This window comes from Oncorhynchus gorbuscha, linkage group LG02, assembly GCF_021184085.1.
Source record: "Oncorhynchus gorbuscha isolate QuinsamMale2020 ecotype Even-year linkage group LG02, OgorEven_v1.0, whole genome shotgun sequence".
NCBI lineage: Eukaryota > Metazoa > Chordata > Actinopteri > Salmoniformes > Salmonidae > Oncorhynchus > Oncorhynchus gorbuscha.
The window spans coordinates 49,916,194-49,934,206 of NC_060174.1; the positions used below are offsets into that span (position 1 = coordinate 49,916,194).

An 18,013-nucleotide genomic window follows, 5' to 3' on the forward strand; every position below is an offset into this window, starting at 1 on the left:
TAGGAGTTTTAATGAATTTCTTTGCCGATTATGGTGGAAAATAAGTATTTGGTCAATAACAAAAGTTTCTCAATACTTTGTTATATACCCTTTGTTGGCAATGACAGAGGTCAAATGTTTTCTGTAACAAAATGTTTTCTGTCTTCACAAGGTTTTCACAAACTGTTGCTGGTATTTTGGCCCATTCCTCCATGCAGATCTCCTCTAGAGCAGTGATATTTTGGGGCTGTTGCTGGGCAACACAGACTTTCAACTCCCTCCAAAGATTTTCTATGGGGTTGAGATCTGGAGACTGGCTAGGCCACTCCAGGACCTTGAAATTCTTCTTATGAAGCCACTCCTTCGTGGCCCAGGCGGTGTGTTTGGGATCATTGTCATGCTGAAAGACCCAGCCACATTTCATCTTCAATGCCGTTGCTGATGGAAGATTTTCACTCAAAATCACACGATACATGGCCTCATTCATTCTTTCCTTTACACGGATCAGTCGTCCTGGTCTCTTTGCATAAAAACAGCCCCAAAGCATGATGTTTCCACCCCCATGCTTCACAGTAGGTATGGTGTTCTTTGGATGCAACTCCGCATTCTTTGTCCTCCAAACACGACGAGTTGAGTTTTTACCAAAAAGTTATATTTTGGTTTCATCTGACCATATGACATTCTCCCAATCTTCTTCTGGATCATCCAAATGCTCTCTAGCAAACTTCAGACGGGCCTGGACATGTACTGGCTTAAGCAGGGGGACACGTCTGGCACTGCATTTGAGTCCCTGGCGGCGTAGTGTGTTACTGATGGTAGGCTTTGTTACTTTGGTCCCAGCTCTCTGCAGGTCATTCACTAGGTCCCCCCTTGTGGTTCTGGGATTTTTGCTCACCGTTCTTGTGATCATTTTGACCCCACGGGGTGAGATCTTGCATGGAGCCCCAGATCGAGGGAGATTATCAGTGGTCTTGTATGTCTTCCATTTTGTAATAATTGCTCCCACACTTGATTTCTTCAAAACAAGCTGCTTACCTATTGCAGATTCAGTCTTCCCAGCCTGGTGCAGGTCTACAATTTTGTTTCTGGTGTCCTTTGACATCTCTTTGGTCTTGGCCATAGTGGAGTTTGGAGTGTGACTGTTTGAGGTTGTGGACAGGTGTCTTTTATACTGATAACGAGTTCAAACAGATGCCATTAATACAGGTAACGAGTGGAGGACAGAGGAGCCTCTTAAAGAAGAAGTTACAGGTCTGTGAGAGCCAGAAATCTTGCTTGTTTGTAGGTGACCAAATACTTATTTTCCACCATAATCTGCAAATAAATTCATGAATAATCCTACAATGTGATTTTCTGGATTTCTTTTCTAATTTTGTCTGTCATAGTTGAAGTGTACCTATGATGAAAATTACAGGCCTCTCTCATCTTTTTAAGGGAGAACTTGCACAATTGGTGGCTGACTAAATACTTTTTTGCCCCACTGTACATGTGTTTTTGGAGAGGTTTTGGGGGCTGCCTCACTGAGCGCCCTGGGAGCTGTTGTTGTGGCGGGCTAAATGCCTTAAGTGCCCACAATGGCAGGCAATGGCATCTCGGATTTGACACCAGAAACCCTCCGGCTGCTGGCTTGCCTCTCTAGCCGCTAGGCTACCTGCCGCCCACAGGAAGGACATTGAGAAGAACGTGATTCAAAGCTGTAACCCATCTCAATCTTTTTATTTCATTTTGACGTCCACCTTTACCATTAATATGTATATCAATTGTTATTGAACGGGGAAAAAGATAACAGTTTCCACAGCATATCACAGAATAGGATTATTCAACAACTGAGGTACAGAAGTGGTGTAATGGCCAATCATTTTCTGAAAACCAATGGTAAAAAGATTGACAATGTATTACAGCACCTCAAGTAACAGTACTTCTCTTTACAGTTGGCCTACATGTGCAATGTATGTTGCCTCCTTATTTGAAATGTCATTATTACATATTAGTCATATTTTGCTGCAAGTGTTTGAGAAATAGTAAATGAACATGAATTATTTAAGTGATAATGCCCCCGAAGCCGGTGTTTCTGGGATATATTGGCATGGGTGATGTTAGGCCAGAGACTTTGTCTAGGTCCAATATATCCTCCAAACACCGGCTTCGAGGGCATTATCAATTTTATACAACGGGTTACCAACACATTCAAATAATGGTTGACATATTTTCATGAACTTTATTTTGATTAATTTATTAATACTATTTCATCCTACCACAAGATATAGTCCTGACACAAATCTAGGGTTGCTACCCAAGCCGGCTGGTCATCCGTCCTATCGGTTGGGTTGCCAGAGATGCGACCCAGTCGTTCAGTCTTTTTGTTCTACATCTGTGGACGTGTCCCAGTCATTCATTTTATGTAATGCTCCATTGCCATACTGCTAACTTACAGTCATGTCAAACAGTGCAGCCAGAATAACAACAGTAGCTGCATTTGCATTTGTTTAAGCTGTTTTCTAGTGACATTTATTTGGATACATCCATAACAATGAGGTAATGATGCACTATTTCACCTGCCTTAGAAAATGTGCTCTCACGTCAGGACCCTGTTGTTCTGAGGAGCTAGCCAACAACACAGCTAACACAATCACTTCAAACTGAAGCAGGACACTGTTGTTCAGAGGAGCTAGCCAACAACACAGCTAACACAATCACTTCAAACTGAAGCTGGAAATACTGCAAACTAGCTGCACTTTGTTTTGTTTTACCTTTTTTCAATTGACATTTCTTTGTATATATCCATAAAAATTATGATTTCGACTGGATGAGAAACGCTGCTGCCTATTTGTTACGTCCCAAAACGTTCATTACTATGGGACAGGTGGGACAGATCGAATTTGAATATTGAAACAATGTTGTAAATGTCGAGAGAGTTTATACTGACACAAATCTCCACTGTTGAAAACTAAATGTTAGTCTAAAAGAAATGTGAGATAATGTCTAGATACTTTTTATAGTGGAGATCGAGTTTATAAATTGCCCGGCTGGGCTGATGAGACAGTGGATTGTGTAGACAGATGGAAGAGAGTAAATAGACATTTTAACATCATAGATTTAGCCAGTGGTAACTTGTGGAATAGACACCGTCTGGAATACGGTTTGAACCTATCAGCATTCAGGATTAGACCCACCCGATGTATAAAGTATATTAGTACATTGATATTGACACATCAATTATATATCCGTGTGTTTCACAAAGATATGACAAAGTATGTTACAAGTGAATTCCTCTTCAATAACATAGTCAACACCTCAAAATTCTATTAGAATTATAAAACCGTAACATTAAGCATAATTACACAACCAATAGGCTATTTTACCCATGTAAATAGGTCATAAAAAACAGTCAAACTCTAATAAGCACACTGAAAAGCAGGGAGACTTTACTAGACACTTGACTCCAAATAAGGTTATTATCATTTATACACAAACTCAAAGAATCTCAGTCTATTCCAACATCGCAGTTAATTTCCTTCAAAGGAGAAAGCTCTAGTCTATCAACATCAGCAGCCTTCCCTCTCCCTAAAATAATATACAGTCTCTTTAATTGGCAATCATTTCCTTCCTCTCCTCCATCAAATGAGTGAAACGGAAGTAAGTCGCTCTTTCTGTATCATTTTCCCCAGGCAGCGTCAAAGAAGCATTGTGTTCTGTACTGGGAAATTTGTCTAGACCAACATTTACACTCCCTTTGGGTGAGCTGGCCCCATGCCCCATTGGTCCAGAGAGGTAAGGCCCGCCTCCATTCTGGATGACTGAGGTATCATTGGTCCTCAAGGCCAAATTCTTAGAGAAGGAGTCTGTACAATGGTTCCAGAGACTAAAGGAGTCTCCATTACTGGACCTAATGTCTGGCCTCTGAATTGGCTCTGATAGCTTCACAGGATGGGTTCCCATAAACATCAATGGTCCGTCCACAGACAGTCTGCGTCCTCGCCTGGTGGGGGCACTACTCCACATGTGAGTTCCCATATGGACCTACATGAGGAATAGAGCAATGGTAAGTTTACACTCCTTTTATGAAGACAAATATCACAGTGTAATGATTCGATACCACTTAATCTCCCACGATTTAGCAGGTGTGAGCACCTTTTGAAATTGGGAAGGGGAGGGGACATTTGGCCCATAGCATTGACCAAAACTTGCAGAGGGAGGGGGGTGGAGCAACCGCCCTGCTTCCGCTCCCCGTTTTAGTATATTTTCTCATACATCTCCCCAAAAACTGAATTGAGGAGCTGGCGCAAGATTTTTATTCTGGGATGTTGAGACCTCCGTGGGTGGTTTGAAGTCAGATACAAATCTGATTCCTGCCCACGTGACATGTGTCTGTAACAGTCAAATCGAATTTGTTTGCCCTCGAGTGTTTTTTTAGACTGTTACTTGGCCTATCTCATTGCTTGCTAACTACTCTGTTGACCGTTTGACAAGAACATGTGGTACCTATTTAGCTTGTTCAGGATTTACAAACAAATGAGTGAATGTGATAGAAAGTTAAACAGCTACCTAGGTAGCTAACTCAGTTGACTGCCCTGGCTAGCCAAAAAGGACTTTTGAAAAGTTGTATAATCTTATCCTTCGAGGCTTTAAAAGTGTTCCTACACTATGATTTTGAACATCCAAAGCAACTGGAAACGTCCATGGCAGGCATTGTTGTCACCTTAGCTTGCTACATAACTTCCTAGTGATAGGAAGCCTGAGCACCACCAACAATCAGCCTACACCTCTGTGCACACACCTGCCATTACTATGACAACGAGCATAGTCGTGTCAGCAAATGACTGCTGTCTGAACACACACAAATCCGATGGGGTTTACTTGTCTCTTGCTGTTTGGACAGACAGTATTCCAAAATGGATTTGAAAACACAACTGATTTGTGCATGAAGGCCTGAAGTGTGAACAAGCCATTAGATCATGAAGATGGTGCTGGCTAAAGCTACAACTGGCGAGTGTAGAGAGTATAGAGATATTGTTATCCACGTCGGCACCATCGATGTTAGGATGAAACAGTCAGAGATCACCAAGCGCAACATAGCGCTGACGTGTAAATCAGCTAGAATGATGTGTCGGCATCGAGTAATTGTCTCTGGCCCCCTCCCAGTTAGGGTGAGTGATGAGCTCTACAGCAGTCTCACAACTCATTCGCTGGTTGAAAACTGTTTTCTGCCCCTTTGTAGATAATTGGCCCTCTTTCTGGGACTCACCCACAAACAGGACCAAGCCTGACCTGCTGAGGAGTGACGGACTCCATCCTAGCTGGAGGAGTGCTCTCATCTTATCTACCAACATAGACAGGGCTCTAACTTCTCTAGCTCCACAATGAAATAGGGTGCAGGCCAGGCAGCAGGCTGTTAGCCAGCCTGCCAGCATAGTGGAGTCTGCCACTAGCACAGTCAGTGTAGTCAGCTCAGCTATCACCATTGAGACCGTGTCTGTGCCTCGACCTAGGTTGGGCAAAACTAAACATGGCGGTGTTCGCAATCTCACTAGGATAAAGACCACCTCCATTCCTGTCATTATTGAAAGAGATCATGATACCTCACATCTCAAAATAGGGCTACTTAATGTTAGATCCCTTACTTCAAAGGCAATTATAGTCAATGAACTAATTACTGATCATAATCTTGATGTGATTGGCCTGACTGAAAAATGGCTTAAGGCTGATGAATTTACTGTGTTAAATGAGGCCTCACCTCCTGGCTACACTAGTGACCATATCCACCGTGCATCCCGCAAAGGTGGAGGTGTTGCTAACATTTACGATAGCAAATTTCAATTGACAAAAAAAAATGACGTTTTCGTCTTTTGAGCTTCTAGTCATGAAATCTATGCAGCCTACTCAATCACTTTTTATAGCTACTGTTTACAGGCCTCCTGGGCCATATACAGCGTTCCTCACTGAGATCCCTGAATTCCTATCGGACCTTGTAGTCTCGCGCCAGCTCCTCAATTCACATGGAAAAGTCCACAGACCCACTCCAAAAGGCTTTCGGAGCCATCATCAACTCAGTGGGTTTTGTCCAACATGTCTCTGGACCCACTCACTGTCACAGTCATACGCTGGACCTAGTTCTGTCCCATGGAATAAATGTTCTGGATCTTAATGTTTTTCCTCATAATCCTGGACTATCGGACCACCATTTTATTATGTTTGCAATTGCAACAAATAATCTGCTCAGACCCCAACCAAGGAACAGCAAAAGTCGTGCTATAAATTCACAGACAACACAAAGATTTCTTGATGGCCTTCCAGATTCCCTCTGTCTACCCAAGGATGCCAGAGGACAAAAATCAGTTAACCACCTAACTGAGGTACTCAATTTAACCTTGCGCAATACCCTAGATGCAGTTGCACCCCTAAAAACTAAAAACATTTCTCATAAGAAACTAGCTCCCTGGTACACAGAAAATACCCGAGCTCTGAAGCAAGCTTCCAGAAAATTGGAACGGAAATGGCGCCACATTGTTTTTCCAACTAGCTTGGAAAGACAATACCGTGCAGTACCGAAGAGCTCTTACTGCTGCTCGATCATCCTATTTTTCTAACTTAATTGAGGAAAATAAGAACAATCCGAAATTCCTTTTTGATACTGTCGCAAAGCTAACTAAAAAGCAGCATTCCCCAAGAGATGATGACTTTCACTTTAGCAGTGATAAATTCATGAACTTCTTTGAGGAAAAGATTATGATTATTAGAAAGCAAATTACGGATTCCTCTTTAAATCTGCGTATTCCTTCAAAGCTCAGTTGTCCTGAGTCTGCACAACTCTCCCAGGACCTAGGATCAAGAGAGACGCTCAAGTGTTTTAGTACTATATCTCTTGACACAATGATGAAAATAATCATGGCCTCTAAACCTTCAAGCTGCATACTGGACCCTATTCCAACTGAACTACTGAAAGAGCTGCTTCCTGTGCCTGGCCCTCCTATGTTGAACATAATAAACGGCTCTCTATCCACCGGATGTGTACCAAACTCACTAAAAGTGGCAGTAATAAAGCCTCTCTTGAAAAAGCCAAACCCTGACCCAGAAAATATAAAAAACTATCGGCCTATATCGAATCTTCCATTCCTCTCAAAGATTTTAGAAAAGGCTGTTGCGCAGCAACTCACTGCCTTCCTGAAGACAAACAATGTATACGAAATGCTTCAGTCTGGTTTTAGACCCCATCATAGCACTGAGACGGCACTTGTGAAGGTGGTAAATGACATTTTGATGGCATCGGACCGAGGCTCTGCATCTGTCCTCGTGCTCCTAGACCTTAGTGCTGCTTTTGATACCATTGATCACCACATTCTTTTGGAGAGATTGGAAACCCAAATTGGTCTACACAGACAAGTTCTGGCCTGTTTTAGATCTTATCTGTCGGAAAGATATCAGTTTGTCTCTGTGAATGGTTTGTCCTCTGACAAATCAACTGTACATTTCGGTGTTCCTCAAGGTTCTGTTTTAGGACCACTATTGTTTTCACTATATATTTTACCTCTTGGGAATGTTATTCGAAAACATAATGTTAACTTTCACTGCTATGCGGATGACACACAGCTGTACATTTCAATGAAACATGGTGAAGCCCCAAAATTGCCCTTGCTAGAAGCATGTGTTTCAGACATAAGGAAGTGGATGGCTGCAAACTTTCTACTTTTAAACTCGGACAAAACAGAGATGCTTGTTCTAGGTCCCAAGAAACAAAGAGATCTTCTGTTGAATCTGACAATTAATCTTAATAGTTGTACAGTCATCTCAAATAAAACTGTGAAGGACCTCGGCGTTACTCTGGACCCTGATCTCTCTTTTGAAGAACATATCAAGACCATTTCAAGGACAGCTTTTTTCCATCTACGTAACATTGCAAAAATCAGAAACTTTCTGTCCAAAAATGATGCAGAAAAATTATCCATGCTTTTGTCACTTCTAGGTTAGACTACTGCAATGCTCTACTTTCCGGCTACCCGGATAAAGCACTAAATAAACTTCAGTTAGTGCTAAATACGGCTGCTAGAACCCTGACTAGAACCAAAAAATTTGATCATATTACTCCAGTGCTCGCCTCTCTACACTGGCTTCCTGTCAAAGCAAGGGCTGATTTCAAGGTTTTGCTGCTAACCTACAAAGCATTACATGGGCTTGCTCCTACCTATCTCTCTGATTTGGTCCTGCCGTACATACCTACACGTACACTATGGTCACAAGACGCAGGCCTCCTAATTGTCCCTAGAATTTCTAAGCAAACAGCTGGAGGCAGGGCTTTCTCCTATAGAGCTCCATTTTTATGGAACGGTCTGCCTACCCATGTCAGAGACGCAAACTCGGTCTCAACCTTTAAGTCTTTACTGAAGACTTATCTCTTCAGTGGGTCATATGATTGAGTGTAGTCTGGCCCAGAAGTGGGAAGGTGAACGGAAAGGCTCTGGAGCAACGAACCGCCCTTGCTGTCTCTGCCTGGCCGGTTCCCCTCTTTCTACTGGGATTCTCTGCCTCTAACCCTATTACAGGGGCTGAGTCACTGGTTTGCTGGGGCTCTCTCATGCCGTCCCTGGATGGGGTGTGTCTCCTGTGTGGGTTGATTCACTGATGTGGTCATCCTGTCTGGGTTGGCGCCCCCCCTTGGGTTGTGCCATGGCGGAGATCTTTGTGGCCTATACTCAGCCTTGTCTCAGGATGGTAAGTTGGTGGTTGAAGATATCCCTCTAGTGGTGTGGGGGCTGTGCTTTGGCAAAGTGGGTGGGGTTATATCCTTCCTGTCTGGCCCTGTCCGGGGGTGTCCTCGGATGGGGCCACAGTGTCTCCTGACCCCTCCTGTCTCAGCCTCCAGTATTTATGCTGCAGTAGTTTATGTGTCGGGGGGCTAGGGTCAGTTTGTTATATCTGGAGTACTTCTCCTGTCCTATTCGGTGTCCTGTGTGAATCGAAGTGTGCGTTCTCTAATTCTCTCCTTCTCTCTTTCTTTCTCTCTCTCGGAGGACCTGAGCTCTAGGACCATGCCCCAGGACTACCTGACATGATGACTCCTTGCTGTCCCCAGTCCACCTGGCCGTGCTGCTGCTCCAGTTTCAACTGTTCTGCCTTATTATTATTCGACCATGCTGGTCATTTATGTACGTTTGAACATCTTGGCCATGATTTGTTATAATCTCCACCCGGCACAGCCAGAAGAGGACTGGCCACCCCTCATAGCCTGGTTCCTCTCTAGGTTTCTTCCTAGGTTTTGGCCTTTCTAGGGAGTTTTTCCTAGCCACAGTGCTTCTACACCTGCATTGCTTGCTGTTTGGGGTTTTATGCTGGGTTTCTGTACAGCACTTTGAGATCAGCTGATGTATGAAGGGCTATATATGAAGGGCTATATAAATACATTTGATTTGATTTGAGATCATGTATTTTCAGTCTTGTGAATTAACTGCTTTCTATCCCTCTCAATCGCTCATTTTCTCTTCTCTCAGTCTCAATGTCTTGCTCTGCATAGACCATGGAATATGGTCATTGTAGTTAATTACCACGTTTTCTGAGCTAAACTATGTGAAATATTGGCCTGTTGGAAACTACAACTCCCTACTACATCGCACAGTTCAGGCTTGATCTGATTTATCTCCACAGAAACTGCCCAAGGAGCTCACAGAGCAAATATGAATTGAAAATGGCATTCAAATAATTGAACCGATGTCGGTCAATTATGCAGCACTAATGAATGGAACAACGCCTAAAAAACACAGTTTTGACATTTCTTCGCTAGTCAATCAGTCTAAACCCTATCTCGTAAATGGAAAAGTAGAATGTACCTTCAGATTTCCTTTGGTGGTGAATGCCCGACCACAGACAGTGCAAGCGAACGGCTTCTCCCCAGTGTGAGTCCTCTCGTGGATTTGCAAGGCGCTGGAGGAAGAGAAGGTTTTCCCACAAGTGTGGCAGTAATGCTGCTTGGGAGTTCGTCGAGGTGGCAGGGAAGCGAGCGCTGGGGAGGAGGAGGCTGAGGACATCCTCAAACTCAAACTGCCTTGAAGATCCCTTGGTTCCTCATAGGGGACGCTACCCAGGAAACTGTTAACTTCTGGCTTAATCATTTGGGAGGCCAGAGGATTTACAAAGGAATTGGGGCTGGAAGCAAGGCTGGGAATGGAGGGCTCAAACAACTGGGATGGCAGGTCCCTCATCTGATGGGTTAGCATGTGCTGCTTGAGGTTCCCCTTAGTGGAGAACCCTCTGTTGCACCCTGTGCAAATGAAGGGTCTCTCCTTGGTATGGCTTCGGTAATGGATATCCAAGGCACTTTGGCAGGCAAATGTCTTGCTGCAAATATTGCATGCAGTGTTCTTAAAAATGCCTCGTTGTTCACAGAATGTGTGGACCATATTAGTGGGATTCGTTAGTGGGTTTAAAGATTTTAGGTGGTGAAGAGATGCCATGCCAGTGTTAGTGAATTGCAGAGGGCTTGGATTGATATGTGCCTGGGATAAACCATTCTGGTACCTTTCCTCACAGCTTGTGGGGCTAGAACATACTGGAACACTCTCGCTTGGGGAAAAAAAGTGCTTTGCAGCTGTATTCTCAGAAACAGCAAGTCTCCCATCACTTCGGTCACCGCAAAGAGATGATGAGTCACAGGCATATTGTTCCTCTTTAGCCAGTCCCTTTGTCTTAAACCAGCTGACCTGCATCTCCTCCACTGGCCTAAGATAGTTGAGTTTCTTCTCAGCATCAAAGGAGCCTGCTCCTGTACTATCAGAAGGAGACAAGCTGCCAGATAAGGAGTTAATAAACCTGGACATACCTGCAATCCCACAGTCATTGAAGTCCATATCATCATCAGAAAGGTTCTCTAACTCTTCTAATTTCCTTTCATCCACTGAACCTCTGCCAGACTCCATTGACTTTGGGTAGCTCTGTTCAGAGAGAGGAGTGTTGGGAATCTGGCCACCCATGTGCATATGAATATGCTGCTGTAGGACAACAGCGTTGGTGAACTTCCTCTGGCATATGGGACAGGAGTGCTGGACCCTCAATGGCGGCGTGGCACGATGAACTGCATGGTGCGTCTTCAGATTCCCTTTGGTAGAGAATGCCCGTCCGCACACTTTACACCTGAAGGGCCGCTCTCCTGTGTGGGTGCGGTAGTGCATCCTGAGGGCGCTCTGGCAACTAAGTATGCGGTGGCAAATGATGCACTCGTTGAGGTCCGTAATCTTCTTGTCAATGTTCTCCACTAGCTGCTGGAGTTTTGAGGTCTCTGATGTCTGCAGGGGATCATGGACTCCTCCTCCGAAAGGATGTTTGATCTTGAACTGCTCCAACTTGATGGGATTTGTGCTAATGGAAGTGATGTTGGCGGATATATAGTCAGCTGATCCTTCTTTTCTCGAACTCATCCTTGAGACAAAGGTCAAAGGGGGTTTAACCTCTTCTCTTTTCAGATTCAAGGTGGGGACGGTGGGGAATTTTCCAGGCTCTACAAGGTCAACACACTTGGTAGACTTTACCGCACTAGATGATTCATGTACGCCTGGACTGGAAAGCGTGGTTATTGAGACAGGCTGCTCCTCTTTCTTGATAAGAAAAGGTAAGTTGGGTGATACAGTTGGGAGCAACCGGCCAACAGAAGTAGTCAAGGTGGCTAGAGATGATTTACTCTCCAGCCAGCATGTAACTGGTTTTTGTGGTGGCATAGTCATACCATAAGGGATTCCTGTGCTGGTTGGGATATTGTCAAGGTGTTCTGGAACAGGGTAAGGGTTCATCTGGATGTGAGGGTACCTCTCTTTGTGCCGCTGGAAGTGTACCTTCAAGTTCCCACGGGTGGAGAAACGATTCCCGCAGATGTTGCACTTGTATGGCCTCTCCCCAGTGTGGGATCGCAAATGGATCTGCATGGCACTGTCACTCCCAAATACCTTAGCGCAAAACCTGCATTTGTGTTTAAAGTAAGCCCGTTCAGAAGACATTTTGCGTTCTAAAGAAGTCGCATTGGTTGGTTTGTCTTTCCTTTGTTGGGCTAATGCCGTCAAAGCATTCAGATCCTCCACAATTGCACCAATGCTTGGTCCAGCACTCGAGAGTGTTTGATTGCTGGATGGTGGCTGAGGTAGACATGGTATATTCGATGGGGTTAGCAAGATACCTGTGCCAAGTGCTGGTGAGTTCATTTTGGTATGGGATGAAACATTTAGTTGAGGGTACAGACCTTCAGCATGAGTGTACTTCTTTCTAGAGTGGGGCTTGCTAACTGCTGAAGCTATGAGTTTACTCATGCTTTGTAAGGGTTCGGTGCTAGAGTGCACAATGCTGCTACCAAGGGGGCTCTGTGGTAACTGCACTGTTGCTGTTAATCGTTTAAAGTGACTGATGCTGGCAGACTGAGTGGCGAGACTGTGGGCTAACCCAGTGGCTGCAGCTAGCTGCTGGGATAGATGAGAACTGAGGGTTGTCAGCTGGCTGGCCTGCGTTGATGCTAGACTACCCTGAGGGCAGCTGATGGGTGTCTGTGTTGGAGACTCTGATTCCTCTGACCTCTGGGAGGCAAACAGTAAGACCTGGTGACAAATCTGATCCATCAGCTGCAACTGGTGGATCTGTTGCAGCTGCAGAGCCAGGAGTTTCTCCATCAGAGATGAGATGGCCATCTTACTACTGCCACTGTAGCCGGTGTCTGATCGGCTCTGCTGGCAAAACTGGGCCACGGCCACTTTAGTGCTCTCTAGGTTTTCAATGATGACGTTGCTGTTGAACCATGATAATGTCCCCTGCTGTTCTGACAGTTTGTTGCCAGGTTGAGGTAGTGAAATTGGGAGAACTGAGATACATGAGACAATATCAGTCAGGCTGTCAGTACTGCTGCTCCGGCTGCTACTGGTGCTATCTAGCCGGCCAATGCTTCTCTTACTTCTGGAAACATCCATAGAGTCTTCATTCCCCTCTGGTTTCTCCTCCAACAGATCACTGCACTCTTCCATTTCAGAGTTGTTGACTGTTTCGCCTGGTGTACTGGGCGACGAGGCTAGAGGGAACATTTCAGCAGACGACACTAGGTCTTCATTGTCATTGACAATCAGGACTAACTGATTGGAAAAGCAATCCCTGACATGTCGTTCCAGATCTGATAGTTCAACAAACTCAGCACAGCATCTACTGCAGACATGAGCACAATAGTCCAAGGTGGGGGGAGTCCCTATACCCTGGTGTTTGCCCCCTGAAACAGACAAGAAGGAAACAAGGGTTATACATAGCGGTGGGAAGTATTTGGGGGGAGGGATGCTGCAAAAAAGAAATGCCAGGGGAGGGGGGTGGGGGGTATGTCCCCCCACGCTGAAGATGTCTATATCGGTCCGCTAAAACAGGACTAGTAAAGGCCCAGTGTACTACTTTTGTGAGAGAAAAAAAACATTTAATGGAGTTCAGTGTTTACCAGCATTTGTAAATTGAGTCTTATAATTACCTGTACAAAAAGTTAATCTGATAATACTAGTGGAATATAAAAATACTTGCTACATATATGTTTTTCAGTTTCTTGAAATACTTTGCAAATGCAACTTCTTTCTATGTGAAAACTGAAATGGTCTTTTCATTCTTTCTCCATTGCAACTTACAGTATTGAGTACATACATTTTCGTGCTGGTCCCCCGTTGGAAATGAACCCACAACTCCAGAATTTAGAATTGCAAGTGCCATGCTATACCAACTGAGCCTCATCATCACATCATCACAAACCGCTTGATGTCTCATTGTACTCAAGTACTGTATTGTGCATTGTTTTTCTTCACGGTGATGGAAAGTCTACAGGTACAAGCGTAGATGACCAGCCGATGTAGAATACAGTAATGTACAGTACCAGTCAAACGTTTGGACACACCTACTCATTCAAGAGTTTTTCAAATGTTTTACTTTTCTCTAAATTATGGAAGACACCAAAACTATGAAATAACACATGGAATCGTGTAGTAACCAAAAAAAACATATTTATATTTGAGAATTTTCAGTAGCCACCCTTTGCCTTGATGACATATGTGTACACTCTTGGCATTCTCTCACCTGGAATGCATTGAAAAGAACAGGTGTGCCTTGTTAAAGTGAATTTGCAGAATTTCTTTCCTTCTTAATGTGTTGTGACAATGTAGGGGTGATATACAGAAGATAGCCCAATTTGGTAAAAGACCAAGTCCATATTATGGTAAGAACAGCTCAAATGACCAAAGAGAAATGACAGTTTTAAGACATGACCAATCCGGAGAACTTCAAGAATTTTGAAAGTTTCTTCAAGTGCATTTGCAAAACCCGCTATGATGAACCTGTCTCTCATGATGACTGCCACAGGAAAGAAAGACCCAGCATTACCTCTGCTGCAGAGGATAAGTTCATTTGAGTTAACTGCACCTCAGATTGCAGTTAACAGACTTCACAGAGTTCAAGTAACAGACACATCTCAACATCAACTGTTCAGAGGAGACTGTGTGAATCAGGCCTTCATGGTCAACTTGCTGCAAAGAAATCACTACTAAAGGACACCAATAAGAAGAAGAGAATTGCTTGGACCAAGTAGTGTGTGAACGGAGAATTTTGGTTCCAACCACTGTGTCTTTGTGATACACTGTGTGGGTTTGAACGGGTGATCTCCTCATGTGTATTTCCCACCATAAAGCATGGAGGAAGAGGTGTTATGGTGTGGGGGTGCTTTGCTGGTGACTGTGTGGGATTTAGTTCGAATTTAAGGCACACTTAACGAGCATGGCTACCACAGCATTCAGCAGTAACACTCCAACCCGTCTGGTTTGCGCTTAGTGGGACTATCATTTGTTTTTCAACAGAACAACGACCCAACACACCTCCAGGCTGTGTAAGGGATTTTTAACCAAGCATGAGAGTGATGGAGTGCTGCATCAGATGACCTGGCCTCCACAATTACCCATCCTCAACCCAATTGAGATGGTTTGGGATGAGTTGGACCGCAGAGTGAAGGAAAAGCAGCCAACAAGTGCTCAGCATATGTGGGAACTCCTTCAAGACTGTTGGAAAAGCATTACAGGTGAAGCTGCTTGAGAGAATGCCAAGAGTGTGCAAAGCTGTCATCAAGGTAAAGGGTGGCTACTTTTAAGAATCTAAAATCTAAAATATTTTTGGTAAAGAAAAAAATAAAGAAAAACCTTTGACTGGTACTGTACATTTGCATTAAGTGGTTTGTAAGGATAGTGAATTAATACTGCAGACAAATAGGTTGTTTTCCATGTTATTTGATCAAGAAAAATATTCAATTTGATGTGGATGTTTTGTGTCTTTGCCCATAACTTTGCATCTTTTGAGAGTTTTGTTCTTTCTGGATTTCATTAGAAGGACAATCACAGCGAAGGGACAGGGAAACAATTCTTACAATTCCAACTATTGAATCCTGCCAGATACTGTTCTTAATTATACAACCATCTTTTGTGCCAAAGCAGAGATGCTGAATTTATTTTTTTATCAGGATTTTTTAGGGGTGCTGCAGAATCCTCAGCACCCCATACATCCCGCAGCTGTGACTATATATAGAATTTATATTTAGGGGAGAGTGGGGTAAGTTGAGCCAAGGGGGTAAGTTGAGCCACCCTTGTTTCTAGGAAACCATACACCAAATGAATCATTTGACCAAGTACTGAGGAAGAGATGATAATTTCATGGAGTCTGTGAAGGGCTAAACCACATGGAAAAAGTGACAAGCAAGTTAAGTCCAAGAAATTGATTTTCACCAAGTCAAATTAATTTATTGTGTTAGAGGTTTCATGATGCTTGTATCCAAACCCGAAGTAGATACATGTATTTTAAGATTGTTCTCTATAAGCTTCAATATGAGGTCCTAAACTTCGCGTGAAATGCATCCTTGTAGCTGTGTGGGCTAATGTAGTCAAAATGTTTGCCTTTTGAGGTAAGTTGAGCCAATGGCCATGGGGTAAGTTGAGCCAATGGCCACGGGGTAAGTTGAGCCAATGGCCATGGGGTAAGTTGAGCCAATGGCCATGGGGTAAGTTGAGCCAATGGCCATGGGGTATGCTGAGTCAATGGTTGAGCCAATGGCAAGTTCATCAAATATAAGTGTTTTCTTCCCAGGTGTAATGCAAGGCATTATCGCTGGGATATGAGGTAACAACAAGGCCTGGTCTATGTTAAAAGTGTAAAAAAAAAAAAGTATAAAGTGTTTGTTAGGTGTTAAGCTTGTGTGAAAAGATTATTCAAATTATTAAAGGACAAAAAAGCAATTGTGATTGTGTTGAATAGTGTTTGCGAAGTAAAGATAGACATGGTTTTTAAATATTTCATTCAGTACAGATATTTGTAGGTGGCTTAACTTACCCTGTCCCGCAGCTCAACTCACCCCTTCCCCGTGCCAAGAGACCACTATTTTTGGACAAGTTATGTTTACAATGTTTACATGAATACACAACATCCTGAAATACTGTATATGTAAATAACTTTGTTAGAAAGAATATTATATTTCCCTTGACTGAGTGATGCTGAATGTTTTTAAAAAATGGCTTAACTTAGCCCACTCTACTCTATGACTTTATTTACTATATTCTCTCGAGCACCACCTCATTGACTGACCCATAGCGAAAAAGAAAGGAAGAGAAAAGCAGCTATTGTATGCACTTGTACCCCTTGTAGTGACATTGGGTAATCACTTATTAAACTGTATGTTATAAAGCAATTGCCTACGATCAAAAGTAATAAAATAATGTAAGGGAACCCTTTAGTCTCAGAGCTCAAGGCTTTTCCAAATCTACAAGCTTAGGAGAGATTACACTCACAAAGGTGTCAGGTACAAGAGACACTGCCTGTCTAAGGGGATGGAGGAGTAGCTCTGATATTTTGTTCAGATCCCTCCCCACTCTATGGCAAACCTCTGTCACTAATGGCACGTTTTCCTCTATAAATATTATTTCAGTTAGGAGTATCACAAGGACAGTGATAAAATGAATAATAACGTTGGTCATGTAGCCTAATTGCCCACCTTTTTCATCAATTTGAAATTCAGTTAATAAATTCAATATAATTTAATGTAGCCAAATCATTTATTGCCTATATAAAATATTGAAAATGTCATTTCATTTTGAAGTATTTACTCAGGATAGTCCAATCAGTAACACCTATTAACTCTAATGACTTTTCAGAATACATTATTTCTGTTCAATTCAAAGGGGCATAAACACAATGTCCGACATGAAAACTGAATCGTGATCATTATTCAAACTTTATTTGGGCATCATTAGGTCTACATTAATAAATAGACCTACAACAATGAAACATACAGACAATTGGACTAACAATCATATTTAGCATGGTAAAACTCATGAAAGAAAAGTTGCATGTGAAGACTCTATTGTGAGTCATCACTCAATGAAACAATTATAATTTCAACTTCTAATGTCAGGCAAACATTGCCCCGAACTCAGTACAGAATTGCACACAACTATTAAATGACATACATTTCATTTTCAATTGCACAGTAATAACAATTAAACCTACAGTCTTGTCCCAAACTTACCGGTGGTTTCCAATAAAGACGAATTATGATCCGACTGTACATGTTGAGGCTTAGCTTGCTTCCTGCGCGACATGATGTCCAAGGCGCAAACATCAATTCAGACAGAAGAAAAAACTTTAAAAAATAAAAATGTGTCTTCAGTTACGGAAGCTGAATCCACCCACCCAGTTTGTGTCCTATGAACTCTGTAGTTGTAGGCTAACTGCCAGCTGACTGAGCGTGCACCACCACCAGTTTCTCTTTCAAGGAGCAGTCTGCACTTGACCACACACAGTAGGGGAGACCGGGGTTGGTTGTCTCACTGGTTTGGTTGTCACGGTGTAATACTTTCAAGATAAAAATGTGTGTCCTCTATAGGAGAGGGCATTCATGTGGTCAATTCATTTCAGAATGACAAAACATTGAGGTGAGAGGAATTTATTTGTATTTATTTTCAAAAAGGATTTTTTTTTACAGTGTGTTAGAGTACTGTACAGTATAGTTGAATTCAGTATA

At 43.0% G+C, this 18,013-nt stretch overlaps 1 protein-coding gene across 1 annotated transcript; it reads right to left on the reverse strand.

Moving 5' to 3' along the window:
• Positions 1-1,756: 1,756 nt before the first annotated feature.
• Positions 1,757-17,683, reverse strand: LOC123993065 (sal-like protein 1). The gene is made up of 3 exons (XM_046294830.1): positions 17,519-17,683; positions 9,798-13,198; positions 1,757-3,999 (listed from the first exon to the last, which is right to left on the reverse strand). The coding sequence occupies exons 1-3, from the start codon at positions 17,589-17,591 to the stop codon at positions 3,565-3,567; spliced, it is 3,909 nt and encodes a 1,302-aa protein (XP_046150786.1). The 5' UTR covers positions 17,592-17,683; the 3' UTR covers positions 1,757-3,564.
• Positions 17,684-18,013: the final 330 nt, after the last annotated feature.